General features: G+C 42.5%; 1 protein-coding gene across 8 annotated transcripts in view; it reads right to left on the bottom strand.

Annotated features, from left to right (window-relative positions):
* The window catches only part of NRXN3 (neurexin 3), a 1,308,313-nt gene that overhangs the window by 714,675 nt on the left and 576,254 nt on the right, over nucleotides 1-17,384 (bottom strand). For all 8 annotated transcript variants that reach the window (XM_087818808.1, XM_087818802.1, XM_087818795.1 and 5 more), the window contains one exon: nucleotides 12,676-12,795. In XM_087818808.1, the coding sequence (XP_087674934.1) occupies nucleotides 12,676-12,795 (120 nt within the window). The remainder of the gene's footprint in view (nucleotides 1-12,675; nucleotides 12,796-17,384) is intronic.

Genomic DNA, 17,384 nt, shown 5'->3' on the forward strand with positions numbered 1-17,384 from the left:
TTAATGTAGTGAATGTAAAGAGAAAAAATCATTCCCCTGTGAGTACACTTTAAAATGAATTTAAGTTTCCAACATCTAAATATTCTAACCAAATTCTTAAAACCCTTGTTCTTAGGAACAGAGTCTGGAAGCACAAATTTCTATGTAATTATTCTTAGAAGGGCTTGTTCTTCAGATGGCTGAAATTTCTCTTTCAGGCTCTCTCTCCAGCAGTCCGCCCCCTCTGCCACATTCAGCAGTCATCCTCATCATAGTCCCTCAACTACTGTCACCTTCACAGGTCCCAAAGAGCGAAGAGCATTCTGCTCATCGGAGCCGACCCTCAAATTCGCCATGATGGCGATGTGGCCCAACCCCCCAGGTTTAAGCAGCTGAGGTACACCAGTGTCACAGCGGAAACGGCGTTCACGGGAGCAGATTACTGACAACCTTCAACACCAAGAGTAGGGCTCGCCCTACAATAAGAGGGATCCACTGAAGGTTCGTGAGCAGAGGGGCCATAAGATAAAGAAAGGAATTTCGGGAAGATGACTCTGGAACCGGCACACAGGACAGATTTCAGAAATAAAAGCAGGGAGGCCAGCAGCAGGGAGCACAGAGCTGCCAAGGGAAGCAGCGGGGGGGTCACTTTATAACGCGCCCCGCTGGTTCTCACTAGCGCGGCTTCCACAGAGTTTCCACGCACACTCCTTCCTGCCCTGCTCTGTGTCCTAAGAATCTGCCACCAAAGCATTCCCTGTGACAAGAGATGCAGCAGGAGGAAATATAGCACAATTAGATATTACCTAGGAAACCAAATATAACTAAATGCAAAATGTTGCCCCACACTGGGAAATAGCTGTGAGATTTGGTTAGAGCTGTGTTTATCGTTCATTAACCTTTATATGATAGGAAAATACGCTAAATTAATCCAAATGCAAATTAAATAAGTTCCATGTTGGAAATACATGTGGTGTGTCGTGGGGATTGGAAGGAAGCCTCTACCAACACAGAGTTTGTTTGGGTAAACTCACTTGTTTAAAGATACCCTTCTCCATGTGCGTTTGTTATAAGTCCGGGACAACGGACACGTGTGATGCTGTGTTTGAACCTCAGGCCCGTTTCCAAAGGCCCCCCTGGTGCCAGGGCAGGGATGTGAGCTTTAACTGGATGACACACTCGAGTGCCAGCATGAGGGAGCCATATGGGAACTTAGGTAGAGTGAAGAGACGGGAAGATTGTACTTAAGAATAAATAAATTTAGACATCCCCCATCTAAATCCTGTTTCAGAGACAAAATCGTACTCCAATTATTGGGTATTCAGATGGGATCAAGGGACTTTCTGCCAAATACCCTCAAAGGTAGACGGATACCTGCTCTGTGGCCCAGGCTGACACGTTACTTTTACAATGACAGAAATACACAACTTGCCCATTGACTGAGAAACAACCAGAAGTTCACACATGACTCTGCAAGACACAGAATCAAACGTATTTGGACAGAAAAATTATTTCAGAATAACCGAAAAAAACCCTAAAGGAAATTGGTATTTATTTATAGTATGTATATATGGCCATATGCTTATTTTTATTTATATAAGCATCTATTTGGTTTTACACGTAAGAATATCAGGGTAAAATTGCAATTTTAGACTTAGTTGAGGGCTGATTACAAAAAGCACCCAATGAATCTACTAGGAAATAATGCCCAAAGCCACATGCTATTATCTCCTACTGATGCTCCTGAGAGTGCTTGCAGAGAGCTTACCAGGATTGGCGAAATTCTCCTGCAGAGATACAAAACTTTTGCAACCCAGGATGTACAAAATTCAAGAAACTGCCTGGTCAGGGTGGCTCAGAGGTTGAGCATCGACCTAGGATCCAGGATATGGTGGTTCGATTCCCGGTCAGGGCACATGCCCGGGTTGCGGGTTCGATTCCTGGCGGGAGCCGTGCAGGAGGCAGCCGATCAATGACTCTCTCATCACTGATGTTTCTATCTCTCCTTCTCCCCTCCTCTCTCTGAAATCAATAAAAGGCATATTTTTAACAAAATCAAGAAACCTTTGTGTTTTACATCTTTTAGTCACAGTCATCGAAGTTGTTCAGTCACGCGGTACTAGTTTTTGTCAACAGAAAACTCAGCAGAAATTGACAAGTGATGGTAAAGTAGAGAGTCCTAGTGTCGCACTAGATCTCTAGGGGACCAGAGCATTACAAGAAATCCCACCCTGGGGAATAAACCACAACGTCGCTTTGGAAGTGGGCACTGCAGAAAAACACTGGGATCCAAGTGGCTCCTTCCACATATACATTATAAGGACGCTTTCCCTCCAACTACAAAACCATTTTACTTGTAACTCCTCAGAAACTGCAAGGCTTTCTGTGAGAAGGAACAAGGGCAGGAGAGAAAAGAAACACAAAAATCCTGACATTTCCGTTTTTATCTCAAGAAGAAAATTGTATATTGGGATGTTCATTATAATCCCCGAATGCCCCAGCGCATTTCTTCCGGCAAGAAAACACCTAGTCCTGGTAGAAACGCTACTGACTTCATGAAAATAACGCTAGGACTTTTGTTCAACTAAGATTTTGAAACTATGCAAAGCTCCGTCATTCACCCAACACATATCTTTTAAACATCCATCATGTGCTTGACACCATGCATATTCCAGAACACGGTCATATAAGTAATTGGTAAAATTATGCATGTTTTTCCTATTGCTTTGTGCTGTTATGCATTTTCCTGACTGTCAACAGTGATCGTGCATAATCTTAATTATAAAAAAAAAGTGAGTTAAAACTAAAAGCATAAACAATGCAAGTTCCCCTCATATGTTTCATAGACAGAAATTAAAATAATAAGTCCCCACCAGAGTCTTAAGATCACAATAAGGACAGTCAAGGGCTAAAAGACTCCCTGGTTTAGAAAAACCTCCACTTTCCTGAAGTCTCCAAATATTTTGTTTGAAAACACTTCTTAATTTCATTTGGCAAAGAGACGTGGATCAGGTGGCAAAGGTCCACAGAATAAAGGTAGGTGAGAAAAGAAACCACAGTTCTAGGTAAAGAAAATAAGAATGGTTCCTGCAAGAGCCAAATCAATCCTGGCACCCACTGGGCTTAATCAAGTGTTATCGGAGGGACCAGAGGGAAAGAGCAATGAGGGCCTCATAAAAGAAACTCAGAAGAAGAAAAGCTTAATGGAGAGACAGTCACAGGTATTTAACTAGCTGTGTGCTGCTTTTTTGGCTGTCCAAGGCTCTTTGACTACATAAGGCCCATAACTGGAGTTGAAGGATCTCCCCCCACGACCTCCCACAAAAGGACAGGTCCCAGAATATTCTATACTGCCAAGGCTCTTCTGGGGCTGATGCAAAGCTTAAGATCATCCCTAAGAGGTTATGGCTTAAAACACAGAACACTGGGTTATGCCCTCCCCCAATCTCAAAGTGTAAAGGTAAAGCCAGGCAGAGAAAGACAAACATCACATGAGCTCACTTATATGTAGAATATATAGAACTTAATAAACTGATGAACAAAACAGATCCAGTGACATGGAAGCATGGATCAGACTGAGGCATCTCAGAGGGAAGGAGGGGGTGGGTGGGTGGGTAGGGAGAGATTAACCAAAGAATTTACATGCATATATGCACAACCCAAGGACACAGACAAGGGTGTGGTGAAGGCCTGAGGCAGGGAGTGGGTGTGGGGGTGAAGGGGTCAATGGGGAGAAAAGGGGACATCTGTAGTATTTTGAACAATAAAAGAAAAAAAAAGAAAGAAATGAGCTGATGTCCACCTCCAGCCTAGATAGTGATAGAGATCAGATCTACCAGCGACCTCAACCAACCGTGCAAAGGACACCAAATGCGAAACAACAGCTTACAAGACACTGAGCAGCAGGCGAAGGACAGTGATTGTCCTGACAGGCCCCCGCCCCCTCGTGTGCTGCCCTGGGAGAAATTCTGCCCCATGCATCAGGGTGAGACTCCCAGGCAGACTCCTTCAGACGAGGAGACAGAGACGAGGATAGCAAGGCCGCTAGCATGCACAGGGGCCTGGATTAATCTTAAAAACATCCCATGGTGCTCGAGAAGATGGAAATAAAAGATCACATACTGTATGATTCCATTTATATGTATTCAAGAACAGGAAAAACTCATGTCTGCTGATGCAAATTCAAACAGTAGTGGCCTTTGAGGGGAGGACCGAGTACAAGGGGCAGAAGAGAATTATATGAGAAGACGGAACTGTCCTCTATCTTAACTGGGATGTTAATGCCCACCCCACCCTCACCCCCTAAAAAAAATCTTCAGGGGGAAACATAAAGGCAGGAAACCAAATTATATTTATTAGCCCTATTTTACGAAAGAAGATAAAGTTGTTTACATCTGTTTTGCCTTTGCATGTAAATGAAAATAAGTGTAGAGGAAAATAAATGTAGGAAATTATAAGTCTGTATTGAAAAATACATTGAGATTGTACCTGTATGTGACTAACAAGGTAATATAAAATTATCTTCTGTGAACCAATAGGCTCTCAGTGGATTACTGCCATCACCATCAATAAGTAACTAGCAAGCACACCAGAAATAAATGGGCTATAATTAAACATAAGCAATAAAAACGGTCTACAAATATAGCGTGCTGAAGATGGCTGAAATGAAATTAGTGAGGCCACAGATTCCAACAACTCATAACCATCCCTGACAAGCGACAGGATCCTGAATTGTGGAGACTATTTCTCCTTGAATCGTGGGTCCAAGTGTCAACCGGGATTTGCAAAAACTAACCTTTTACCTGTGAGTCCTGGTTCATTTTTATGGAGAGTTGTGCAAAACTAAAGCTCCATCATCGATTATTATTTCAATTATAATTGAAAACACTTCTTCATTTCATTTGGCAAAGAGACATGGATCAGGTGGCAAAGGTTGACAGGATAAAGGTAGGTGAGAAAAGAAACCACAATTTTATGTAAAAAAAAAAAAAAGAACAGCTCGGCAAGAGCCAAATCAATCCTGGCACCCACTGAGCTTAATCAAGTGTTATCAGAGGGACCAGAGGGAAAGAGCAATGAGGGACTCATAAAAGAAACTTAGATGAAGAAATGCTTGATGGACCCCTGCTTCCTTGACCAAACAAACTCCCTATGCGTCCAGGTGAGTTTTCATTAAGAATCAAAATCCCTATGTGTCCAGTTGAGTTTTCATTAAGCAGTTTCCTTGAGGCGCTCAGAAGACATGGGCAGTCAAAGCCCAAACTTGTTGGTCAGACAAACCTAACTGAATCTTTGTCCCTCAACCTCATAGTTTTGTGACCTTGAGCAAATCACTGGCCATCTCTGTGTGTCACTTCCCTCATCTGTGAAACAGGGATCATAATAGTATCTACTTTCTTGGGCTGTTTAAATGATAAATGACATCAGGAACTCAGTCAGCACAGTGACTAGCATGCAGTTAAGTGGTTAAAAAATAAAAGGTAATTGTGTACAAGGGAGGCATTCAAGGTAAAAACAGATGTGAAATTAAATAGATCATAATGCTGTTAATAAAAATTATCCAAAAATTAGGAAAAAAATGCGAGGAAAGAGCCCTATGCCCTTTCGATGTCTTATAGAGACACTGTTTAACATGTGCACCCAGAAATATTTAATTCTATAGGAAATGTCCCTGTGTTTGACTCTGATATTTACTGTTAATTGGGACCCCGAGTCTGTGAGATGACTCAGCAACCTGTAGATTTTGTTTGGTAGAGATATAATGTTCATTAGTGAAGATAACACCAAAGCTTAAGGGCTTTTGCCCTCTGAGATATTCACCAGTTTTATATTTAACCTAAATTTGTATTTTATTACTCTTTTAATGTCTATAAATTCTGCTTTTTTTATCATTTTTATCCTTCTGTTTTCCTCCTTAAGGAGTTAAATTTGACACACATTCATTCTATATTTATGAGAGAGTTGTGTTTTTAACTTTATGCAAATTATATTTGTATAAATCATGGTTCTAATTTTGGAAAATTATATTGAAGAGTAGCTAGTAGTTCTGTAGGGGCTCCTTTGTGCCATGTCCTAAACTTCACAACTATGAATTAAATTTTGAACATCCAGAAGGAAATAGGACTATAAATATCCACATCTGAGAGATACAGAGGAATTAACTTGTCCACGGTATTAAGTGATAGTCAGGCTTTCAACACAGGCCATACACTCCACATCAATGGTCTCATTTACTATGCTTTATAATGTATATTAGAATTGCAACAATGTTAAAAACTAGAAATCAGAAAATCTAGGTCAATAGAGAATGAAAATATAAATATTTGGAACATCTGAGGAAATGGGGGATTATTAAGTCTGTTAATTCCACAGTATCTAGAGATATTCTAAATGGCCCCATTTGAGTATTAAGACAAAAATATCTAATGTGTTCAGAATTCCACAACACGATAAAATTAACAACCAAGAACACTGAGCTTCCCTTTCAAACCCTATATTCTTATATAATTTGGTTGTCTGTGAGGACTTGGCAACTCTAGTCTAGTATTTAATGCATATGTTAAACCTTTATTATTTCTAATAATGTAATAGTAGCTAATCTAATAAAAATGTGAGCTTTCATATCAGACATACCTGGGTTCAAGTCCTCACTCAGCTTCTTCCTCAGTGACCTCCTTTCCATTGTTAAAATCAGGACAATAGTAGTACAGTATTTCTTAAAGACTTGGGGGTGATTAAAGGGATGGCATCTTTATAAAGGCCCTAGTAGAGTGTCAGCAACATCATAAAAACTTGACAAGTGTCTAATATTATTAATTATAATAAAAACTATCACTACTCCTAATTATTTAGTACCTATCACACTCCTGTGCTATATTAGAGCTTTAAAAGGCCAAGCAGCTCATTCAATTTCACAGTGTTGAAGTCAGGATTGGCACTGAAAGCAGTTTGGTTCTAAAGCCAATCGACTTAATGACTACGCTATGATATCTTTTATAATTTAATCACATATATACGTTATGTATCGACCTAAAAACTTGGTTCAATATAAATAAATATCCAAGATTAATGTCCACCGATGATTCAATGAAACGAATCAACATTTGGACCCTATCAGGCCACATTCGAGACTCGGCAATAGATTCAACGCGGAGGATTCTTACTGAGCACCGTAATGTGCATTCTACTGAAGGAGATTCGGATATCTGACAATGCTTTTTACCGCTTGAAAAATGCATGTCATACGATGTTAAAATAAAGCAGTGCACAAATTTTACAGAGTGTGATCTTAACCGTACAAATGCTTAGAATAAGTGGAAGGAAACAGCGAGCACGTCAGCAGTGGCTGCTCACTGGAATGCGGTCTCTCCTTCCCAGCCCTCTTCCCGACCATATTTGCTTAGGGGGTTCTTACTACTCTTTCAGGACTCATTTGCCAGTGAAAACTTTCCTACTAACAGAAGCTCTTCTTCATGAGTCTCCACCGCAGAGACAGTTGACATCAATCTACTTTACGACTCCCTGCTGTATATGCTCCTACTTCTCCTGAAGCACTTCCATACGTGCCCCCCCCCCATGAGACTGTAACGTCTTCAAGAACAGGACTGTATCTTATTCTGCTCATATCTTTAAATAAGAAATGTCTGGTGAGCCAATGAATAAATGAGAAAGTGTGTCCTAAGTAACAAACAACTGTCTTAATAGTGAACTTCTCAGATGTGGCCTATTTACTGGACAGGCAGAGCTTGAAAAGAGAGGCAGGAAATAAACACATAACCAAAAGCGGGGACATCTGACAGAATGATACCCTTGGAAATCACTGCTATACAAATAGGGCTCGTGACATAATGCCAGTGGCCCTTCACGAACACAGGAGACAGAATGAGCACACGCGTCTGAGCCCTTGTTTGTACCCTAAGTAATGCATACATTGTTTATCTTTTCTGAAGCCTGAATGGGAAATGCGTTTTTAACAGATTTAATCAATACTCCAACCTACATTAAAAAAATAAATAAACCTGCACAATAAATAAAAAGCGAAAGGCCAATCAATAGCCGACAGTGCAGCTTAACAGCCACCCCAGCAGAGAACTGTCTGAAAACACGCTTCACACTCCGCTGTCTGCACGATCCACAGCTGCTTGCTTGTGATGTGTTGCCAGCAAAGGACATCTATTATCACATGCCGGTGGGAACCCAGCAATTTCTCCAGCAAGGGGCCCACGATGTGCACCTGGCAATGTAGCGCAGGTAACTGGCTGGTGAGGGTGGACTGAGGACCCGCATTTATTCCCTACTCTTCACCCCACAAAGCCATTATAAACACACCCCATTTCTAAATCCAGGAGCGTGATGTGTGTTACGGAGTCACGTGCCACACGCACACTGTTCCACATTTGCTTCTCCAGGGCACAAGCAATAACAAGGTCCCAAAATTATATGCAACTTAAGACAGTTGTCATGAGCATGCTAAACATGCTAAAAAGGGAACCATGGTGGTAAGGATAGATGTGAGGTGTTTCAAATTGCTATTTTCAAAGACTCCCCCACAAATGACAACTTTCTGTATGTGTGTGGGTATGCACAAGGGAGCTGGGTTTTGTGCAACATCTTGCTGTTCTGAACGAGAAGGGGACTCAACAGTCGGCTGCCAGGAGGGTGGCACTGCCTCGTGTATGGAAAAGGGACTCTGGATTTGCATGCTGTGCAATGGATACAACATACTGAAATTTCCCAGATCTCAGTCCTCATTTAAAATACCAATAGGAACCAAATATTAAAAAAACACCCCTATAAGAACCCTTGTAAGGTCCCATTCTTTTGTTATTCTTAAAATATAACCCCAATATTATGTTAATATTCAGTTGATATTAGCCCTCAGAGAAGCTGGCCCGCTCTGTTTTGAATTTTTCAGAAAAAATACAAGTTTTCTTTGGTGAATGTCACTTGTGTTTCCTTACTGGATCCTACATGAAGTCAAGATTGCTTCTGGGATGATTTTTTCCATGGTAAATGGCCCTAAAAGTCACCTAAAGGAAACTCCCTATGATTTTACCATAACAAGAAATGGAAAGTCGTATAATAAAACTATACAAGACAATAAATAAATTACACTTTAGTTTCCAATCAGATTTTTGTTTCTATCAAATACAAGGGGATCACTCTTATACAAGGCCACCTAATACATGTCATACTGTCATATCGGCTATATCAGCTTTGCATCTATCTTTATAAGAATGAACCTGGAATTCATCCCACTGCCTCCGTCAGCCCACCGTACTTTCACAGAGAATGATAAAATAAGTTAAAACCATCCATGTCTGGCCTACTCATGCTAAAGGAGACACGGTTCTTAAATGTAAACTCTACTCATGGGGGCCACATTCATGTGACAGCAACTCAAAATCGTCAAGCAAGTGCCGAATTTGGCAAACAGGCCAAAAAGACCCACCAAACTTGTAAGTTACAGAACCAACGCTAGAAAAAGGAAGAAGATCTTAAAATGCAAACGTGTCTTTAGAAGCTTGCAAGTCACCCCAGATATAATTAGCTTCCCTACAACATGATGAACTGAGGACTTTATTTTGGAAAATATCATAGCCTACCCATTTCCCTGTTGAACAGTTTCCTATTCTTGGATGTGCAATGATAAACTGAGATGTTTTCATTTCCAATAACTGAGGATCAATCGCTGTCCTGAGAAACAGCTCATAGAAAATGAGAGCTCCAAACCCTATCTCCACCTGGAAAATGCACTTTATCATTAGATTGAGCCTCTAACGAAGTCATGAGGTTCTATGGCAGCATCTTAAGGAACAGGATTTATTTTAGATAGATACAACATTGTACAGAATATACTATTCCCAAGTCTTGGGTGAAGGCCAGATTGCCTCGACGGCACTCCACTTATAACGCCATGCTCCAGTCGTTCTAGATCAAAGCCAGGCCACCTGCAGTACCCATGCTACCAAGCAACGGCCTCCCTGCTTCCCTCCATAGCCCTCCTCCTTCACCCTTCTATCCACTCAAGTCATCATCCCCCCTTTCTGCTTTTGCCAGTGACAAACATGAGCCTTTTTTCAACTCTGCTGGTGACACGGAGAGTCGATGCTCAACTCCCAATGCAAGCTAAGCCACCAGGAATTTGCTAACCTAGGAGGCACAGAGAATATCAGAAAGGTGGCTTCGTTTTGAACATGTTTGTGAGATAAAGCAGCAAATTACAACTCTAAGGGTCGAGGCTGACACAGAAAATAATTATCTATGATGTAAAGTAGTGAGGCCGATTTTCTAGGTGGAAAAAAACTGATTCTGACGTTAGTTGCAAAAGAGAAGCCCCCCAATACTTTAAATGTCAGTCATTAGATAAAGATAGATCCATTGCAACCATTAGCCTACCATTTTCATATACTTAGCTGGGTTTCATTAAACGTTTACCCACAGCCCCATGAGCAACAGTAAATGCTTACTGTTTTAAGCAACAACAAAAAAAGTTTACATACAAACTTCATAGCTAGCTCCTGTAATCCTGTATATCTGCAATCTATGCCTTCCTCACATTCTGCAGTTAAAATGTCCTTGCTCCCATGTCCACCCAGCCACCCAGCCTCAGAAGCCCTGGTCTGCTCTCCAGAGGGATCTGGGCAAGAGGATTCTTCTAGCAGTTTGGGCTCAGAGGGCTTCCACAATCAAACATTCAACTCCACTGTTTCTGGAATAGAAATATAAAGTACATTATACTAAGCCTGGGTATCTTAGGAGCATTTTTGAAGGAGGAGCATCTACTGCCATGAAAGAAGGCTGACCATCCCCAATCTTCGTCCTAGAGCCTCATTACGGGTAGGCAAAAGCTCAAGTCAAAAGGCGCGATAGTCCTCATGACAGGATCAGAAGCGACCGGGAAAGCTGGCACGGAACCCGCTCAGCTTTTAGCGGAAAGCAATGCCCTCCCGGGCGGACGCAGAGGAGCTGGTCACGGAGAGAAGCGCGTACGTACCTGCCCGAGATGCGCGTATCCACGGCCTCGGCGCCACTTACCTTCCCGCCTGCTCTGCCTGCAGCCGGTTCCTGCTGCGAGTGGTGTGCACGTGGGCATGCAACGGACTTGTGAGGATAGAAAGGCATTAGGCCACCATGTAGCGGGGCGTGGGGGGCTTCCTACTGAGTCCTATGCAGACAAATTGAAGGGAAAGGAGAGCATACAGCACAGTTTCCAGGGTGCCCGATGGGTCCGGAGCTGCCTGTCTCAGAGGGCGCGGGGATTTGCAAACCGCAAATATGCAAACAGGACTTCCACTGAGGCCAAACTCTTGGGAAGGGCTACTGATGCCAAAACCTTCCTCAGGGAGGGTGCCCTTTGCATTACAGACAGAGAGGCAACGCTTACACTTAGATCAATGACTATCAAGGACTTTTCTCTCTGCATTGCCCGATTCCTCACTTGTTTCTCCTTCGTGTATCTTAAGCAACTGACAGGCCCATGTGAAGGCAAAAAGCTATGAGAAAAGTGGAAAACAGAACGAGAGACAACCACACACATGGAAAACGCTTAGCAATAAGGAATCAAGGAAAACCAAATAGGCATGGCGGAGATGGCACTGTAGCTGACATCTAATCCCTCGTGGAAAACTATAACGTGGCCATATCGTCTGCTCAGATAACATTGCGCACATTGTTTATGAAACCAACAGGCCAATGAGCTGAGTTCACATTGTAAAGCAAACTCCTACCATGGGTTTAGGCTGCATTTAGAAAATCAGAAGGTCAGCAGGACACAGGAAGTCAGGGCTTTTTAACACATCTCTTCACAATAAGTAGTTGGGAATTTCAAATGTTTGCTCACCTTTAAGTGGCCATGTTAGGACAATAACATAAAAGGAAGTGGAGACCCAGTTGTAGATCCCACAGAATTAAAGTATCTCCACAGCAGTGCTAGAATCACCTTCATGACATCAGTCTTCTTCTAGACTAAACAGCTATGTGCCCGAAGCATTACTAGTGGACACAGGCTCTCTGCCAATACGAACCAAATACACAGATGAGACATATAAATATACTCACAAAATAAATATATAAACAGTATCTAGATAGATAGATAGATAGATAGATAGATAGATAGATAGATAGATAGATAGATGATCAATAAACTTAGCCAGAGATCAGAGATTCCAGAATCCCTGCATAACATTTGAATGACCTCTGACAATGCTTTAAATGTTTTCTAATTGGAAAACATAATGAGCCCTGAACATTTTCACCCTTTGAAAGGTCTAAGAAGTTCTCTAAATTCAGAATGTTTGAAAAAAGAGCTACTACATTCGTTAAATATACTCTAAATTCTAGGCAGTGCATACAAGAGTCTCAAAAATTGTTATCCAGATGATTTCATTAATGAAAAACAGAACTCCTTCGAACATAAATATTGCCTGAATTGCTTTGTTTGTTTCTCAGTCACAGGTAATATAGTTGAAAGGGAAAACACTGGAATAAGCAAGTGGGAAAACGTTTAGTGTTGCTGAGCAAGAAATGTCTCTTTGTTCCTCACATAAGAGCACTAGGCCTTTATTCTCCCAAGTTTCTTGAGGAGAAAATTGCTAATGCATCTTTCAGAAGAGACATCATTTTATACATTCCTTAAGGTTTCTCCAAACCTCTGAGCTCTTTGAAAAAATCCAAGCATGAGAAGGCTGTACTCACGGTCATTGCACTGGTTTCCAGAATACGAGGTCATGGAACAGTCGCAGGTGAAGCCCTCCCACTGCTGCATGCAGACCCCCTGGTTGGCGCATGAGTCTTCCTGGCAGGTGGTACTGGGTCCTAGTAATGCGTAAGAAACAGGGAAGGGAAGAAAAAGCAGAGAGGGAAGCGTTAAAAACTAATCAAATTCAAAGCAATCACTTGAATTTACTATCCTCATGCCCCAAAACATTCAAAGACACAACCACCAAAAATGTCAACTCTGTGTCATGCAACAAGAATTCAGTACATACGAAGGACAACAGAAATACACACGTAGCCACACACTATCAACAGTTACACACAGAGGGGAGGGGGCTGAACATACTGTTCTCTTTTAGGCAGACCCTGCAAAAGAGCCTCGTCTCTACCGTTCAACTAGAAGATCTCACTTGGAGCACGGTCTTTCTAAATGCATAAATGCTAAAGCAGAAAAACACATTCCCGTGGCTCTCATGAATTAAGGCACAAAAGTCCCTGAAGTCTACTTTGTTACGTTAAAAAGATGTTTAATGATAATTCAGAGGATGAGACAGCAGCCAACAGGTATGGGTTCTTTGTAGGTAACAAGCACTGGGCCCAACGCACTTTGTCTCTGTTATCTCATTAAGCTCTGCAGTGACTCTAAGAGGTAAGGAAAATGACCACCACTTCACTGAGCCTCAAGCTCTTAACTACATCTGTGGTTTGCAAAGTATAGTCCTCAGACCAGCATCACCTGGGAAGTTGTTAAAAATGCAAATTCTTGGGCCCCACCCCAGACCTGCTACATCAGAGACATTGGGGGAGGCAGAAATCTGTGTTTTCACAAGCTTCTAGGAAATTGTGACGGAGACCAGCATTTGAGAACCAGTGCACTGTTCCGCACTGCCTGCTGCCCTAGGTTCACCCAGGTGCACTCGATCAGAGTGTGCACACCAGTGGACACCAAAGAGGATTATTTAAAGTTTGGAATGAAAATATTAGAGATTATACTGATTTTTAAATTATATTTATTATTTCTTTTCCTGTGTGTCTTTTATATGCAAGTAACACAACTATAATGATGCATGTATATAAAATTTAAATAAGTATATCTTTCAGGAGGCCTTCTCAAAATCTTTTCTGGATATGAATGAGCACATGAAAAAGTTTGAAAGTCTCTGTCCTTCAGACTGCCATTAAATTCTGTTTTCATGTCAGCAGGGGCCTCTCTTAACCATTCTCTCATTTTCACTTGTTTTGCCTTAATCTTGGGATTAAAGATGAACCTACACTTTTGGAATTACCTGAGCTAATGGGAAATACCTTAATATTCAGAATAACCATGAATTTCCCAGAGAGCCTCAGCAAGGGAGGTGAGCCCTTTGAGTGATCAAACGTGTGAGTCAGGATCTGATGCAAAAACAACAACAAAAAACCACTGACAGAGTAAAAATATACCCATTGCAATAAGTGCACATTTCACAAATTCCAAGCTAAGCCTCACGCAGGCACAGGATATTGAAATGTAAGTGTGCGGGTCCTAAGGATGCCTGTTCAGAAGAGATGCATGACTACAAAGGGTTCATCTTCCTGGGGGCAAGACATTTAATATTTATTCATGAAGGGGGAAAGCAGTACAGTCCATCACTCCCAGTACCAAGCTGTTAGGATGTGACATAAGAAAGCTCAGGACAATTCCTAACGCTGGGGGAGCAGCCCTGCTGCTGGGTTTCTGCAGCCGCTGTATGCCATGTGCTTCCCTCATGTGGAGATGAAAGGAGCTACATGGTCATGTTCTCAGTGGGTCTTAAACTTGAGCATTGTGTAGTACAAGGCTCATTAACAATGGCAAATCAGGACAGCTTCCTTCAAAGGATAAAAGCTTCTGTGAAGTCCACAGGGCTCCCTGACCAAACAGCTCTCCCCAGACAATGGGCTGGTAATTCAATTGAACTGAGAATCAGAAACTCATGGAGGGCTTCCCCTTGAAAGGCAGCAGAACAGCAGAAACTTTGGGAAAACACAATAATCCTTTGCATGTTGATTGAATCTGAAGACAAAGGCTTTCCAATGCCTTTCCCTCCCCTCTAACCAAATTTCAACCATCTTCCAAGGACCAGCTCAAATGCCTCCCCCCTAAGAAGCATCGTCCAGGGACTTCAAACAGTTCTCCCTCTTCTTAGTGGCCCTGCTCTGCCTGCCTGCCTCATTAACTTCTGCATAGGGTAATGTTCCAGTTAACACTTTATTACACAGGCACTGTCCTCGGTGGGAGGATCCTCTAATTGTTTCACGTGGGGTTTTGCTATTTATCCCCCAAGGCCTGAACGCCGCTCGCTGCTGGAAAGCGAGTGATAGGCTTCACTGTGTCCTCGCTGCGCCCGGCGCGCTGCCAGCGGCGGGAAAGCTGAGCTGATCGGACCCGCAGCCCCTGATCTGCTGTGTCTTCTGCTTCCAAACCCCGAGCGCGGGAGAGTGTCCGTGCTCCTCAAAGTGAGCAATCTGTTCCCTTCCTCAAGGGCTGCTCAGGGATCAAACACAGAGGGATCTGTAGGTTATTTCCAGATTCCACGGGATCTGTTTCACATGCGTTAAAGGGAGCGTGCCGTGTGGAATCGGATAATCCCGAGCACTGGCCACACTGTAATCATCTAAGAACAAGAACGTCAGCGAGGACAGGGGAACCGGCAGCGGCCTCCAATCCATCTGAGACGACGCTCGGACCCCCCTTCCAGGCTGAGAGCCTCGGCGCCCGCTTCCTTCTCCAGCCTCCTGCTTGTCCCCAGCTCGCAGTGTCCTGGCCATCCCTTCCTCATGTTAATTCCTCTCTAACACAGGTCAGTGGCGGCTTGGGGGGGGGGCCTCCGGAATCACCTGCGCCTCTCCCACGGGGTGGCTGAGCTCTGCTCCATCGCAGGGCCTCCGCTCTCACACTCCAAGCCCATCCCCACCTTCACAGTCTCTGCCTCTTACTCGGCCACTTCCTGAGATTTTCAAATGGCAGGTTCATTCCCATTCCTTAAGCTTCAGCTCCAAATGGGCTTTCTTCAGACCAGTTTTTTTAAAGCAGCCCCCACCAGCATTCACTTACCCTCCACCGTATCTCCCCATTTATTTAACCCACAATCGCATGGCCTGTAAATGCGTTATTTATTAAGTCCTTTATTGCTGCCTCATCCTACTGGATAAAGACATCCAGAATTTCAAAAATAAAATAACTTTTTTGGCTGCTGATTGAGCTGGAAGGCGGGGATTTCACAAAAGTAAACTGAGGCACAGAAGAGTTAGGTGATTATTTGTAAGGTCCCACATGCAAGTAGCAGAGTGAGGTTTCAAACTCAAGCTTGCTAACTCCACAGCTGATCCACCTAACATCTATGGATGTGGGCAAGCCAGAGGGTGTGTGTGTGTGTGTGTGTGTGTGAGAGAGAGAGAGAGAGAGAGAGAGCGCGAGAGAGAGAGAGAGATAGATGACGCTGGTGACCAAGAGCAACTTAAATAGGGTACTTCTAACCTACAGCCAGAGAAAGATTTTAGTGTAATAACGATGTGTTTTTTAACATGAAAAATTTTCAAATGCCATTTCACTTCAAAATTCAATTAAAAATAAACAGGAAGGCCTAGTTTTGTTCAATTATGTGAACAAAAATCTGAATGCATGTTTATACACATAACAGACATTCCTAAGGACTTAATAATTTTATCTAAAATATTCTTCCAAATCGCCCTAAAATTCCAGATATTCTAAGATAACATAAACCTTTGGAATGACACATTCAGAAAGTGGTATTATTAAGAACTTAAAACTGCACCGAGGCTTTAGGAAAGCCCTGTGTGGGGATAGTGTACACAATTTTTGTATTTGATATATAATCAATCCTCACTAAAGTAGTCACTTATCCTTTTGAGACAAAAATGGTGACTTTTTTTGTATAGTAGGAAAAGTGACAAGGTGACAGAAGTATGCATGAAAAGACGATATAAGTTGTCCCTGATGTTAGGACTTGGATTTCTAACTCCCAATTCTGTCTTTAGTTCACTGGGAAGGACCACATTGTATTTTTCTTTCTTTTCAGATTATAACTCTGATGGCTGCCGCAAGTTTTCTATCATTCTGCTTGAATGTGAGATTGTTTTGGTCTTTGAGAACTGTCCCAGACAGTCATTTCATGCCTGTTACTGCTGAAATCCACCTTTGCAGTACATGCAAACTGATTTAGTCGACTCCTCTTCATGGTCTAGGAAATCAAAAGTTGACAGAGTATCTTTTATTACTTGCAGGTTTCTGGAGATAGCAGTGCTGCCCGAAGCACAGGACACTGGGATCGGAGTGTACTTTCCTTCCATTAGTGCCCAAGTAGGACTTAACCAAACCTATGCCTCAAACATCTCAATTTAAAATTGTAAATATTGCTAAACCAGCACCAGCAGGTCTTGGCCATATTGGGGAGATGGGCTTGGTGAGTGGGAAGCCTGGCAGTGATAGATCTAGTCTGATTCCCAATGTCCATTTATCCTAAAGGCCAAATGCTGCTAGTTGACCAGTTGTGGGCACCAGGTGGGGTTGGTTTAGCAACATTCATCATCTTTCATCTCAAAGCATAAGTTGTTTGTCAACAGGCTTAGAGTCTATGAGTGAAACCTGAATGTGGAGCACTGGCATAGCAGAACCTCATGCCAACCCAAGGGCTTGCCCACCACATACA

This window comes from Miniopterus natalensis, chromosome 1 (genome assembly GCF_054644295.1).
Source record: "Miniopterus natalensis isolate mMinNat1 chromosome 1, mMinNat1.hap1, whole genome shotgun sequence".
Classification (NCBI taxonomy): Eukaryota; Metazoa; Chordata; class Mammalia; order Chiroptera; family Miniopteridae; genus Miniopterus; species Miniopterus natalensis.